The sequence below is a fragment of the Pyrus communis genome, chromosome 2 (genome assembly GCF_041283825.1).
Source record: "Pyrus communis isolate YQ-2024b chromosome 2, ASM4128382v1, whole genome shotgun sequence".
Taxonomy (NCBI): domain Eukaryota; kingdom Viridiplantae; phylum Streptophyta; class Magnoliopsida; order Rosales; family Rosaceae; genus Pyrus; species Pyrus communis.
Genome location: NC_142566.1, coordinates 22,708,934 through 22,723,544, shown reverse-complemented (window position 1 = coordinate 22,723,544; position 14,611 = coordinate 22,708,934). Strand labels below are relative to the sequence as shown.

Below are 14,611 nucleotides of genomic sequence, written 5' to 3'. Positions count from 1 at the left end.
GAGTAAGTAGGTTATATATAATTACGATTTTCTTTTTGAGTAACTAGTTTCAGGCACAAATATCTTAAATTGGTTAACTGGGATCGCGGCCTGCATGATAAATTTAACCGTTAAATATGAGTTGATTGTGATTGCCGCATATGGTATTCATAATTTTTCAAAGCAATTTATCCGAATTTAGTTTAATATTTTAAATTTGAATATAAGAGGACAAACACGATAATTTAAGTCTGCAGGTCTATTTAATAATTTCTGGACATAGAAATGTAGAACTTCGAGGATATGAAAATGAATGAGGTTCCCCCTCGAATTTTCTTGGATCTTAAAGAATTTTCAAATTATGCATGTTTGTAGTTAAAAATTATTTTAAATATTTTTATTTAAAATTAAATGTAAATAATATTTGATAAAAATTGATCGTATAATTTATGATTAACAAATATAATTTGAAAATTCTTAAAATCCTTACAAAAAAAAAATCTGAAGAGTGAAAAAAGATCCGGAGAGAGAGGATCCTCATTCTATGAAAATTCCTATGGTTGCAGTTATGGTCTAGTTTTTATGTCATGCACGTGGGAGGTGGGACCAATCTAAAAATTTACTCTTACTGAAAAACGATTTGGATTCCATTTGGGTTGGAATTGTGTTCATATTTTAGTTATTCATGATGCATAACTTTTTTATTTAAAATTAAATACAAATAAAATTTGATAAAAATTAACGAATGATGTACGATGAACGATTATAAATAGGGATCGTTAGGATCCCCACAAAATGAATCCAAAGAGGATCTTCTTTCCTAAAAAAACAAAATCGACAAAACCAAATGGCTTATCACATCAATACCCCTTGAAACTCAATTTCATACTCAATTTGTCTCATGAAGCTCATCTCAATTGGTGACTACTTGGTTAAAAATGAGGAACAACTCCTGCTACTAGACAATCATAGATGAACACGCGTCTAATCTGTGATTAAAAAATCAATTACTTGGACATGTGTTCATCTGTGATTGGCCAACAGTAGGAGCTGATGCACATTGTTCAGCAGCCAAATTTTGTTCATTTCAATTATATTGGGCTTTTTAGCCAAAATGATCATTGAGATTTGTATAATTCATCGCTTTAATCATTGAGATTTGAAATCAATAGAATTGGACCCTGATTTTGTCCACCATCAATCATTTTGGTCATTCCTTAAAAAACTCCATCAAATAAGAATAAAATGACCAAAATACTCTTAGTTTTTATCAAATCATTTTTTGGAAACTCTGAACCCGTGCATGCAGGCCTCACACATGCATGTTCATCATGCAAGTGAGACATTTTTTAATATATTTGAAACACATATATAATGTTTGCCGAATAAATGATATGGATTCGGGGAGTTATTGATCACGCAATTAGCACAGTTTTTAAATCTGGTTAGGTAATATTTCTAACTCGTTGACACTTGAAATGCCGTATTGGCTTCTTCAACTGTATTTTCTTCTTTACTAGCCTTCATGCATGCGCTCACGCATGTGCAAAATACATTTTTTGAATTACGACATGCTACGAGCGATCTACACGTTTTAAATCATGTTAAATGAAAAGTCAAATATTTGAAGTAAATGAATAATCTTAGATCATGCTAAAAGAAACCCCTCATAAACCAATTAAAGCAGCTGAATTCATATAATAAAATCAATCTCTATAGAATTTACATTAAGAATAGAGAAAATAATATTTAATAAACAATTGATAACAATTGATTGAATCACATTATTGTTAACCCATTGTGAAGCAAAGTGACACGCCTCGATCCTGATATTCCCCGAATACCAGGATAGGCATGTGTTGGCGGACACCCGAGGGTGACTAAAACCATTTATTGAATGCAAATGCGGAGAAAAAGGAATAAATAGGACTTATAAATTTAAATATAATTAATATGCAAATGAGGAATGTGTTCAAAGCATACAACTAACTAGAACACTAAAAGAAATAAAATAAAGATTGAATGAATAAAAGAATGGGTCCTACACCGAGAGGACTATAAGGTATCGATGCAAAAGTGCTTTGACGCCGGGATTGTACGCCTCGATTCTAATTCCTGAATGGGGCGCAAAACAAACATGAGTAGACCAAGTTGATATAGATATAATAAAACAGTTATTAACTTACTAACCCCTAGGTTTTATGAAAACACATATATCATGATAAAAAAAAAGTTTTCCGAAACCTAACATGCCGTGCAATGTCTCAAAACATATATCATATATATTGTAATCACTAGTGAATGTCCAATATCCCTCCAGGCTCCATGCCAGCTCCCTGTCTCTGAGCAAATAGTGAGAGGAAAATTACCCCTAGGCCCCGTGCCAGCTCCCCGTCCCTGTGTTAATAGTTAGAGGAAACACACTTTAAGCCCTATGCCAACACCATAACTATCGCTTGGGACGGACCAGAATCTATCCCTTGTCCCGTAGCAGAATTAGGAACACTAGCTAAGTACAAAATCATTGAACATACATATATTTGAAAAACAACTTCATAGTATAAAATCATCCATCATCTATACTATAAAGAGGTGTTCTAAACATGTCCTAAATATCATATCGTCATCCATCAGATATTCTATAAGAACACGGGTTATAAGAAAAATAGTAATAATTCAAAATAGCCTCAGTAAGCATGTTATCTCAAAGCATTTCATAGAACATAATTGTTAAATCATGCTTTTCCATGTATGCATTTCTACTATTAAAACATGCATTTTCAGAAGGAGTTCACTCACAGATACTTAGCCGCCGAAGAGCCACGCAAATTAGCAAACACATAATCGTCACAATATATACACCTAAGCACATAAAGGGATCCAATTAATAAAACTATATAATAGCAATTGAATTTCGGAAAATGGAATTCAGAAACGAATTCAAGACGTCGAATTACCCTACGAAGGATCCCGGTTAAATTTCGTAAACGTCAACATAAGAATATTCCAAAGAATATTCCCTAATGGAATATTCCACATATAGGGTTTGGGCCGGCTAGGGTATAGGGTTCTAGACTTGGGTTACAAGGATTTGGGTCATGGGGGTATACGGCTTAAAGCCTAGAAAAGGTTTTGGGTTTAAAAGGTTAAAAGGTTTAGGGTTTTGAAAGGTTGAAGGGTTTAGTTAAATAGGTGGGGTGGGCTTAGTTAGGTTTAGGGCTTTAGGGAAATAGGTTTAGGATTTGGTATTATACGGTCTGGAGGCCCAATTTGGTGTGGCCTAAAAACCTTTGTCCAAAGGGTTTAGGGTTTAATGTGCACGGGCCTAAGGCCCTAAAGGGAAATGGCCCAAAGGCCTTTAAATTAACAAAATAATTAGAAACAAAAAGAAATAAAAGGGTTGGGTTGGGCTGCCCATGGTTTTGGACTTGACAGGAACTGCCCGAAGGGCCTGGGTTTGGTGGGTCACCGGACCTCAAGAAGAAGGAGGCCGGATTTCGGCCGGAAAACTGAACAAACCTTAAACGTTAATAAATTTGCCAATACTCAATGAAATCGAGTGATTCAAAAACGAAAATCATAATTCTCGAAGAGATGAAGAGAATGGTACCTTGCACGACGTCTAACTCGCATTGGTTTTGTCGAAAAATGCCTCGAAAGCTGCGGAGGTCGCCGAAAACTGGGTAAGATTCAAATGAGTATAACTTCTTCAATACTCAATGAAATTGGGTGAAACAAAAAAGGAAAGTTGTAGTACTTAGCTAGACAAAGGGATTGATACCTTGCACGCTGACCAAATCACTATGGTTTGGTCAGAAATTGCATCGAAAGAAGCTGTGCTTGTCAGAAAACTGAGGAAGTTTTCCCCTGTGAGGTTCCTACGTCCAAACATCGATAACACTTCTTAGAACCACTTCCCAACATACACTAAGACATGATCTACAACTTTTGAACGAGGTTCAAGGCTTACCTTTGCCTGAAGAGGAGGAAACTCGTCAGAGAACTTCGGTGAACAGTGTAGGCCGAGAGAAAGGAAGGGTTCCGGGTGTTCTCTTTCGATTCTAAGCTCACTAGGGTGTTAATGGAGATATTAATATTGTTGTGGTGTTGTTTGTTGGTGAGAAAAGCCATCGAAGGGGGTTGAGATAGAGAGAGTCGAGAGGGAGTGATAAGGGATAATGAAGGAGAAGAGAGAACTAATGGCGTTTACTAATATGTAATCAAATTGAGAGGAATTGGATTAAGGGGGAATTGGATTGAGGAAGAATTGAAATGAGGTGGAATCAGAATTAGATTCCTGTTGAAGTTGTTTACTAAAACTGTCTGGAATCGGAGTAGGAATGATGTTGAGTACATATAAGTTGTTTACTAATTCACTTCAATCAGAATGGTTGATTACTATATTGCCCTTACATAAATAAATTATTTTCATACTAATTAATTAAATTAAATTCTTAATTAAATTCATATAATAAAATTCATATATATATAAGCATATATAAATAGGTTTTATTTATTTATTAAAAGATGGCAAGAATGATATTGAGTCCATATAAGTTGTTTACTAAATCACTTCAATCGGAATGAAAACTAAGTTGATGACTAAATTGCCCTTACATAAATAAATTATTTTCATACTAATTAATTAAATTTATATAATAAAATTATCTATATAAAAATATATAAATAGGTTATTTATTTATTTATTAAAAATGACATAATGAGTGTCAAATGAAGGGCAATGTTGAGATAATAAGAAACAAGTGAGGGCATAAATAAAAGATGCATTCCCGATTCCCTTACCCTCAGGGAATTCAAATACCTCATAAAACTAGGGAATCCCGTTCCTCCAATTTTAGGAATCGGATTCCTTGTTTCTTGTGGGCTCCACCACTTTTTTGATTCCTTAGTATTTAGTAAACACCGGAATACTCCGTAATCAGAATTCAATTCCCTTTCCTTATTCCCATTACCCTTACGTAAACGTGCCATGAAAGAGAAGGGAGAGAGAGAGACCGGGGACACAAATCAGGGGTGGGCTCCCTTGGGCACACCATTTAAGACCCAAAAACCATTTTTAAAAGGAAAATATCCCCAAACTTAGTGAAAATATAAAAATACATTTTTTGTTCTGTAAATCCCTGGATTGGTTGTTACACAAGGCCCATCCCCTCCTTTTTAGTGTAAATAATATCGTTTGTTAAAAAAAAAATCATTTGACAACTAATTTAATCACATTATTATCCACGTGCGAAAGACTTTTTTATAACATGCATTATAGGTCTCTTAAGATGTTTTGAACGTGTTTAAAATAGAGAGAATAATATTTAATAACAACTAATTGAATCACATTATTGCTAGCCAATTATGAGACTAAGTCCACCTCATTTCCCCTTAATATAGATAATATCGTTTATTACAAAAAAATAATAATAATTTGACAACTAATTTAATCACATTATTATCTGCGTGCCAATTTATAATTGGCATTACACGCCTCTTAAGATGTTTTAAACATGTTTAAAAATAGATAAATTGAATCACATTATTGCTAGCCTATTGTGAGGTACTAATTAAAAAATAAATAAAAAATAAAAAAACCACAAAATCATTAATTATTAAAACAGTACTATTAAAATGACGAAAATGTCCTTGCCTTATTTGATGCATTATTTTGGGATGTCTTTGAACTTTTATGTTTTGGGGGTATTTTTGTCCAAATCTTTTTGGTAAAACATTATGACACCAAAACACTATTCACCTTTTGTATTTTCTTTATATATAATAGATAAAAATGGAAGTGTTGCAGTCATATTTAGAATAGGAATGTGATTGTGTAAATCCTAGTAGATATGAGAATGTATCTTACATTCCTATTAGGAGTAGATTACCTATTAAGAGTTGTAATCCTAAAGGGAAAGGTTTTACCTATCCTACTACTATAAATAAAGGCACAATGGGTGGAATAGAACACACCCACAATTACACATCTCTCTCTTTCTCTCTACTATTGCAGCACCTTTCTCTCTCTCTATGGCCTCCATAATTGTTCAGTAGATTATGCCTACAACATGAAGGACGTTTTGATTATCTTTTGAGTGCCAAGAGAATCTTCATTTTTTTTTATTTATCAAAATGACTCATTTTCATAATTTTTGGTATATTGACACGACATGAACAACAATATGATAGAAATATGATTTTTCTAAAACTTACAATTATCAAAGCCATTCTATATAAATAAGTTACTCATAAATTCCAAGTCGCATTTCTCATTTTGTAGAAAGAAAAACATCACCGACAACCCACTTCTTTAAAACCATCGTAAACTGGATGCCCAATTCACAAAACCCACCAAAATTTGATCCCGATGGGTGCAAATTCTTCACGCTAAACTTTTCTAGTTCCTTTCTTGCTATAATCTTCACGCCTCATTTCTCATTTTCACGCTAAACACATCACCGCTCGGAAAGGAAATTAGCGATGTCGGTCTCTGCAGTTTCAATAATGGAGTGCCGAATATCAAGTATCTTCCCTATTTTGATATGACCAAATTCTCAATTCCCTTAATCAAACTACAAGTAACACAGAGGATAAAGATGGAGATGGAAGGAAGAGAGAGAGAGAAAGAGAAAGAGTAGAGTTCGTGAATTGTTTTATTTTTTATTTGTATTTCTTTTTTATCAAATTAACGACTAGGCAAAGCCATTACACAATACACATTGGACTATTTATAGTACTCCCAAACCCACTGCCAGCCAACAAACTTTCCTAATTACTTGTAATAGTCCCATTTAACTAACTAATTCAATGCCTAACTATGCTAATCAGGGTCATAACATATTTTCTGTAATTGAGCTTCTTCTTGAGCATCGCCTCTTGAATCTCTATTTTTCAGTATTGCCATCGGATATGAAAAATTCATTACTTACTTTGGAAAATGCGTTCTCTATCCTGTTAATGGTTGTCAAATAGTAAGGATAATAATGCTTATAGTCCATGGTCTGCATCATTCTCTTCGTCGATTTCGTTGGGTTCGGGCTTGTCGTCGACGGTTTGGGAAAAGGGGTTTGCAATCACATGCCTTTGTCTGCCACCCGAAAACCCTAAAAAATTCAATCAAAATTGCCTCAAACTTGGAAATTGAGTTTTGGAATCACATGCCTTTGTCTACCACCAGAGTGGGATTTTGCCATGGGAGAGATTAAGATGGAGGGCGGCGATATGAGAAGGGAAGGAGAATAGCCCAGTTTGGCCGTCAAACTCACTGTATGTACATAACATATACACAACATGCACATGATATGCTCATAGATATAAGTTCAACCCAAACACTAAGAGCTCCCAACTCTCACTTCGAAATCAGAAAAATGATGCAAGGAGTTGTGAATTTCTACAATTTATATGTGGGTATGTTTGTCATTTGGCCTTTGTGCATGGAGCGCGTGGCTTGTGAAAAGCTAGTTCATCCTATTTGAGTCCAAAGATTAGAAAAATGGATCATTTTTTGCAATTTTCTTTTTTTAGGAAAATCAAACAGAGAATGAGTAAGAAGGGAGAGAGAAAATCAAAACTTTTTTTTTTGGTCAAACTAAAATACTTTAATTATATAAAAAGGTAGCCCATCACCTAAATACAAACCCAATAGCAAATAAGAAAATACAGTTTAGGCTAAAAAGTGGCCAGCTGAACACAAAAAAAAAAAAAAAAAAATTCCTTAGACTGGAATGGAAATCAGTAGCCACTAGATGCACCTCCATTGCAATGCCACCACCACCACCAAGAGAACAAACCAACATAATAATAGGATCAACGGAAAATGGGGGTAAGCGAGCCGCCTGCACAGTGAGCGCTTACATAATCTTACCCAATAGTGCTAAAAGCACTGTAATAGCCATCCAACACCTGAGGAGAAGTACACGGGCCTACTAGCAGAGGCTGGTAGTAGAGGATGTGCGACAAACAGTATCATCGGAGCAGAAGGGGGCCATGAAGGTCCAGATCTGAGACTAGCTTATGGGAATTGAGATGAAGTTCAAAGAACAAAGCTCAAGGGAAGCCAAAACAAAGACCAAAAGAGAAAAAGGTGCAGAAATTAAAAAAAAAAAAACTTATTGCGTGGAAGGGTATGGAAAGGATGAAGGAAAGGAGGGGGAAGAAGGAAGATGCAAAGAGTGGAGATGGATGGGAAAGAAGGAAGAAGGGGGAAAATGGGGGGAAAAAGGGGGAAGGAGAGAATATGCAGAGGATGGAGAAGGAAGAGAAAGAGGGAAGGAAAGCTAGAAAGAGATGAGAGTCAAGCTGCTATCAACCAAAAGCCAGAGTAAGGAGCGGCGGCTAGGGGATTTTTTTCTTCCCTAGAGGCAAAAAGGAGGAAAGGTTTTAGAGAGAGGTTAAAGAGAGAGAAAGAGAGAGAGAGAGAGAGAACACGTTAATCGAAACCCTTATTTCCGTCATGCGATGCTCTAAGATGGTAAGAAGTTATCTCCTTCAATTTTTTGATGTGAAATCGCAGTAACGATTTCTTAATGTCGTAGGCTTTTCTTGGTAGAAGAAGGAGGGGGGGGGGAGGGGGGGGGGGAGAGAGGACGAAGTATGTTTATCCTTGTAATTGCATAACTGCACCTAGGTTTGTGGATAATTATCCTTTTTCGTGAAAAAATTTCTAACGTGTTCTGATGAACTTTTTTGTTTTTTATTTATTTATTATTATTATTATTTTAAGAAGGACAACTGGTGATAAGCCACGTCCATCCCTTTTGGGGGCCGGAAAGATTCACAGAGGCATTTCAGCCTCTCTTGCCACAAGTCTGGCTTCCACACCAGCATTAAGTTTCGAACCCGAGACATTCACACATTTTTTTGTAGTTTTGAAGAAAGCTTTGAAATCTGGCCTTTTTGGTTTTTGATTGTGAAGGAAACAAAGGGAAATATTTGGTCTCTTGATATTTGACTGAGGAATGTCAAACTACTATTAATTGAAAGGGAAGGACTTCTATCTAACAATACCAAAGCAAACGTCACAAAAATGGGATATTAAATATGATTTTGCTACAGTCAAACGCTCATTCGGCTGAAATTCCTGATCATATAATGGCTGCAATAGGTGGGTTTTCTTGAATGTTAAGGCGGAGCATGTAAGGATAAATCGGCGAACCGCAGTATATGTAATTACCAATCTTGATGCCACTTGAAATTATTGACAATCCTGGATCATAGTAGTGAGCAATCAAATTTCCTTCCATATCAACGGCCAGAACTCCACCATTCTTCTCCACACTGGGTCTTAATTTGTATTTCTCCATAATTGCCATCACTTTTCTTATGAAAGGATATCTAACAGCCAAATCCCATGCCAATGAAAGCCCCTGCGTTCAAAATTGCACACGAGAAAAACCTATCAATTTTGAGCCCTTTACTAGGTAATCTTGGAAACTTAAAGGGCATAGCTGCAAAGTGGTTTATAACAGTCTTAATTTACTAATTACCATTGACATTGCAATCCAGTAATGGCCTTCTCCATCATATCTTATGTTATCTGGCAAGCCTGGAAGATGATCAATAAAAGCATCCACGCTTCCCCTTTTCTCACCTTGTATGTAAAATTTTCTACACCTCCTCCTGCAAAATGCATAAATAGAAAGATAGTCTAACATGTTACGCTATCACTATTAGGTTATCAGTTTACATGATGTGCTCGAACAACAATTTATAAATCAGACAAGCTCATATCGCATGCAAAAATTGTAAACTAGTTGACAACGTACATTGGGGTTTCGCAGTAGATTACGTGACTCTGATCCGGTGAAACCACCACTCCATTAGCGAAGTACAGATCGCGCAGCAGCACTGTGGTCTGTTTGGTTGCTGAATCGTAGCTCATGAGTCTTCCGTGAGGCCGGCCCTCCAAAATGTCCCAAACATGGTCTTTCATGTTGTATTTATATGAAGCATCTGTGAAATAAATCATGCCATCCACTGCTACATCTACAGTCTCCGTCAGTAAAAATTTTACACCCTCAGCCTTGTCTGCCAGCACCTTTACCTCACCCTCACTTGTTACATTCAGCAAGCCCTGCCGTACACTACATTTAATTATTCTGTATAGTATATACTATGGATAAAGTGTCTAATGCCTTTTTATCAACAACATACTACGCCTTCTTGGGATACAATACCATAAAATACCTTAAAATGAACATGTCACATTTTTATTGTTTTAGTTTGATTTATTCAATCCGGCTACCTTAAGTAAAGAGGGGTGTGTATTGACACGTGGTCATGTTTGTCATGTCAATTGATTTTTTTTAATGTTAAATTATATTTGTTAAAAAAACTAGTTTTGCTTTTTATTAAAAAAATATTCAAAGAAAGAAATGAAGCTAAACATCAAATCGAGAGTTTTATTTTGAAATTTACAAAGTTATTTTGAATTGCTAGTTTAGCTCCGGTTAAGCCATTTGTATCTTTTTCACTTGTATAAATTACAAGCGATGACACTACTCTTTTCTATACTAAAAGAGGGGAGAGTTTGGACCTTTGAGAAACATTGGGTTGAAAATGAATAACCTATCCACTAAGCCAATATCCACAATTTGTCACTTGTAATTTTTTAGAATTCTAGTTTATAAAGTGTAAATTTCGAAAGCTTCATAAAATTAGCGTTCTCCGTTAATATATTTAGATGGGCATTGTTTGGCTTCTTAGATGATGGAGTTACAAAGTGACGTGTAAAAAGATGATCTTGAGAATGAATGTTTGTATTATAAATTTGCACAGTGAAATAATGTCATACCATCATGTAAAGAAGAATAACAACTTTTGAAACATGTTGATACACAAAATTGGGTCTATCTTGGATTAACTTAGATCTGACCGTAAATGATACAAATGCATAGGAACACAAGAATACGTGGTTTACCCCGAGTTAATTGGGGCTTCACGATGGTGTAGTTTCTGGTTCACCATGTAAATGTAGATCACTCTGTGAATGAGGCTTGTTGCCTTTTAGAGAATACAGGTGCTAGGGTTATGAATGAATGACTATCTCTAAGATGAGGGTGAGAGATCCCTTTAACAGGACACGAGCTTCCCTATCCTTTTACATAGCTCATGTGGGCTAACTAGATAAGTAGTGAGGTCCACATGTGGTACAATAAAACACATACCATATCTGTACTACCTATTAATATTTTAATAGGAGACTTTCTATCAACAAAAGAAAAAGTATGGGCATTAAAATAACTTTGAACAAAAAACTTCTTTTTTTCTCTTCCCTCATCGGCATATCATTAAGGGGTGTGCTATTCATACACCTCTTGTTAATTTTTATCATTTAATTTTCTTCAATTTGTCCGGTTCAACAGCTGAAAATTAGAAGGGTGTGCGCAAAGTAAAAAATGGTATGTGGATATCACACCTCATCATCAAAACATTTTTAACTCTCTCTTCCTCCCTCTCTCTTTCACTTTTTTTTTCAACTTCTCTCTCTTCCATATATATTTTTCTTTTTTAATCTTTTTTATTTACACAAACATAATGTGTAGGCTTCTTTTATTATAAATTAAGAAAATGATTTTAACACACGATCTTTAGTCTTTTACAAACTCTTGTTTAATCTTAACTGTTGGCTTTGTTTAACTTATTCAATTTGATGACTGTAAATAAAAAGAGACTTAAGAAAAGCTAAAAAAAGTGAAAAATCATTTTCCTTTTAGAAATCACATTTTTTGTTCTTAAAGTTGCATTTTTTTGTGTCATTTAGTACTACGGTCTAGTGATATTTATTTTCACTCATAAATGAGAGATCTTAGATGTAATTCTCGTTAAAGGCTAATTCGAACTACATTATTACTAGTTCATTATGAGATTAAGCCCCTCTTCCCTCTTAGCATAGATAATATTTTCTGTTCAAAAAAAAAAATTTGCATTTTTGGAGGCCATTCATTAAAGTTACTATTGAAGACTATTCATGCAAATATATTGAGTAATGTTATTCATATCATATTTTTATACCATCTTAGATGACATTTGATGTAGACAGCCACATCATTTGAAAAATTTGTAAAACCCAAGCAAATGAAGGAGAAAGACTTCTCGTATACCATAATTATCATGTAATTAACTAGTTTTTCTTAATTATTAGTTTATTAAATAATGAACTAAATTTAAAAATCTGATTAATTTAAATGATATGGTTGTCTACATCAAATGTCGCCTAACATGATATGAAAATATGGTACAAAACTATTGTACGAATAACATTACTCTATAAATAATATTTAGATATTCACTAACTAACAATATTCTATGTACTCTTTTTTTTTTACCCAATAAAAGAATGCCACGTGTTAAAAAAAATGATATGTTCATTATTTTACTGACTAACCTTGTCGGCATCGGCCACTAGAACTTCATCGTGATGCCCGAAAGTGAGTCCGAGTGGTCTGCCGCCCGTGTTGACCCAATTCTCCACCACAAACTCGGGATTCTCCGACTCGTTCCTCTTGATTCGCTTCATCCACCCGTCTGCACAGCCAGTGTAAATAATCCCCGATCTCTTATCATAAGCCACGTCCTCCGGCCCCAGCAGGACTCCATACCCCACACGCTCAGCTCCTCGAAGCATGCGAGGGTTTTGAGCTGGGACCTTCTTGATTAAGTGCCGAGTCAACTCACGAAACGGCATGGGGGCCAGGTCGAACGAGTCGAGTTGGTAGATTAGGGTTGCAGCAAAAATAGGGATGATCAAGATTAGAAACAGAGAAGTTGGAGCTGAGAGCCATGATGATTTGGAGCTGGGTTTGGGTACAGAAACCGAGTCTGCTGAGTTCATTGACTCGGGTATGGCGTTGAATTTGTGGTTTGGTTATGAATACTGAACAAACTGATCACCTGAAATTATAGATATCCAAATAAGATTTGCAGAGAGCTAATGGAGAAGATCCTTCTCATCAATCATTGTGGACAGTTGAATTTTTATCCAACGGCTACAATCATTATAACTTTAAAGGAATCCCTGCTTGTAGCCGTTGGATAAAAATTCAACAGTCCACGATGATTGATGAGGATGATCCTCTCTATTAGTTCACTATTAGCTCAAGAGAGGATCCAAATCCATCCAAATCCATCCAAATATCTAGTACACTAACTCAATAGTAGCATTAAAGAAAAAAAGAAATAGAAAACTTTAGTTTAATCCTTAAAAAAGATGAGTTTTAGACTATAATCTAAGATTAAAATCTAATTTTAGTCCCTAATATATTTAATCATCTCATTTATTAGTTATATTTTGATGTTTTATTTATATTGTATTCCTATTTTAATTTATTAATTACATTTAAATTTAATTTTCATTTCATTCATCAAATTATATTTTAATGTCTACATTTAGGCAACTAATTTTTTATAATATATATTCTGATAATAATTTTGTATGTTCTTCATTTAGGTACGTTAATACAATTGAATATTTTGGTATATCCATCGATACAAATATATAGGTACATTAGTTCAATATAATGCATTTCGGTACGTACATTTTGGTACATATATTTGAGTATTGACTTTTAGGTACATTAATTTAATATAATATATTTCGGTATCGGCATTTATGTACATTAATTCAATATCATACATTTTGGTTAATAATATATTTCGGTACAATCATGTAAGTACAAATATTTGGGTACAAAAAAGTCAAATTTATATATTTCGGCACAATCATTTCTGTACACTTATTTATTTATATATTTTTGTATCACAATTTCTTTTAATATTTTCTCATTTATGTTCATTTATAATTAAAGAACTAAATATGTGCATATTAATAAAATTAAAATTTAATGTGGAGAGATTAAATAAAAATACATATTAAATAACAAAAATTGAATAAAAGTACACTTCAAGGGATTAAATTGAATATGTAATCTAGCTTTAGATTTTTTCTAAATTTTAATCTTTTGCAAAGACTAATGTTCAAAAACCCCTTAAAGGGTTAGCCAATGATGTATATATTTGTATTTAGTTATTCATCCATTGTGTTTTTTCTTTTTCTTTTTGGAAGAACAATCCATCGTGTATTTAGTTTGATATATAACTAATAAAAATGATATAGTGCAAGTTGGGTATTCTTCTAGTGCTTTGTGTTTCCTTTTTTAACCAATTGTAGCTCAAGTTTAAATTTTAGGGCTATTAGCTGTAAGAATATATTTTGTTATTTGGTTGCAAAAATGATCAGTGTTTATTATGTCATTATGTTGTTATTATGTTATTGTTGTGTTGTCAATCTATTATCAGTATCTTGTCGTTACTAAAAATTAAAAAATGATCATAATGTAGACTATTATAATGAAAAGCAAAATAGTATAACTTTGAAATAAAAAATTCAAGAAAATAAAGAAAGAAAAACAATCTAGTTGCCGGGTATTGAGAGGTGAATCACACATCAAGGAAAATAAAGGACTTTGCATGTACTTATAAGTAGTTTGACTACTCCCCATATTGCCTATTGATTTCATAATGGAACATCAATTTTCTGAACGTAGTAAGTGGATTTTTTTTTTTTAACTTTTAAATAAAAATAATTATAAATTAACTTGTTATTTGAAAAGGTAGAGAATAAAATATAAAA

The 14,611-nt window shown here is 34.1% G+C and overlaps 1 protein-coding gene across 1 annotated transcript; it reads right to left on the bottom strand.

The window, feature by feature from the left end:
• Positions 1 to 8,900: 8,900 nt before the first annotated feature.
• LOC137748674 (protein STRICTOSIDINE SYNTHASE-LIKE 5) lies at positions 8,901 to 12,879 on the bottom strand. Its single transcript, XM_068488843.2, has 4 exons — positions 12,368 to 12,879; positions 9,747 to 10,054; positions 9,468 to 9,600; positions 8,901 to 9,347 (listed from the first exon to the last, which is right to left on the bottom strand). Exons 1-4 carry the CDS (start codon positions 12,812 to 12,814, stop codon positions 9,066 to 9,068), a joined length of 1,170 nt encoding a protein of 389 aa, XP_068344944.2. The 5' UTR covers positions 12,815 to 12,879; the 3' UTR covers positions 8,901 to 9,065.
• Positions 12,880 to 14,611: the final 1,732 nt, after the last annotated feature.

Excerpts from the sequence above, each read along its gene's own strand:
- LOC137748674 (XM_068488843.2), bottom strand. The coding sequence starts at position 12,814 with ATGAACTCAGCAGACTCGGTTTCTGTACCCAAACCCAGCTCCAAATCA. Across the intron at positions 10,055-12,367 it reads TAGTGGCCGATGCCGACAAG|GGCTTGCTGAATGTAACAAG; the intron begins GTTAGTCAGTAA and ends AGTGTACGGCAG. Across the intron at positions 9,601-9,746 it reads ATCTACTGCGAAACCCCAAT|GAGGAGGTGTAGAAAATTTT; the intron begins GTACGTTGTCAA and ends TGCATTTTGCAG.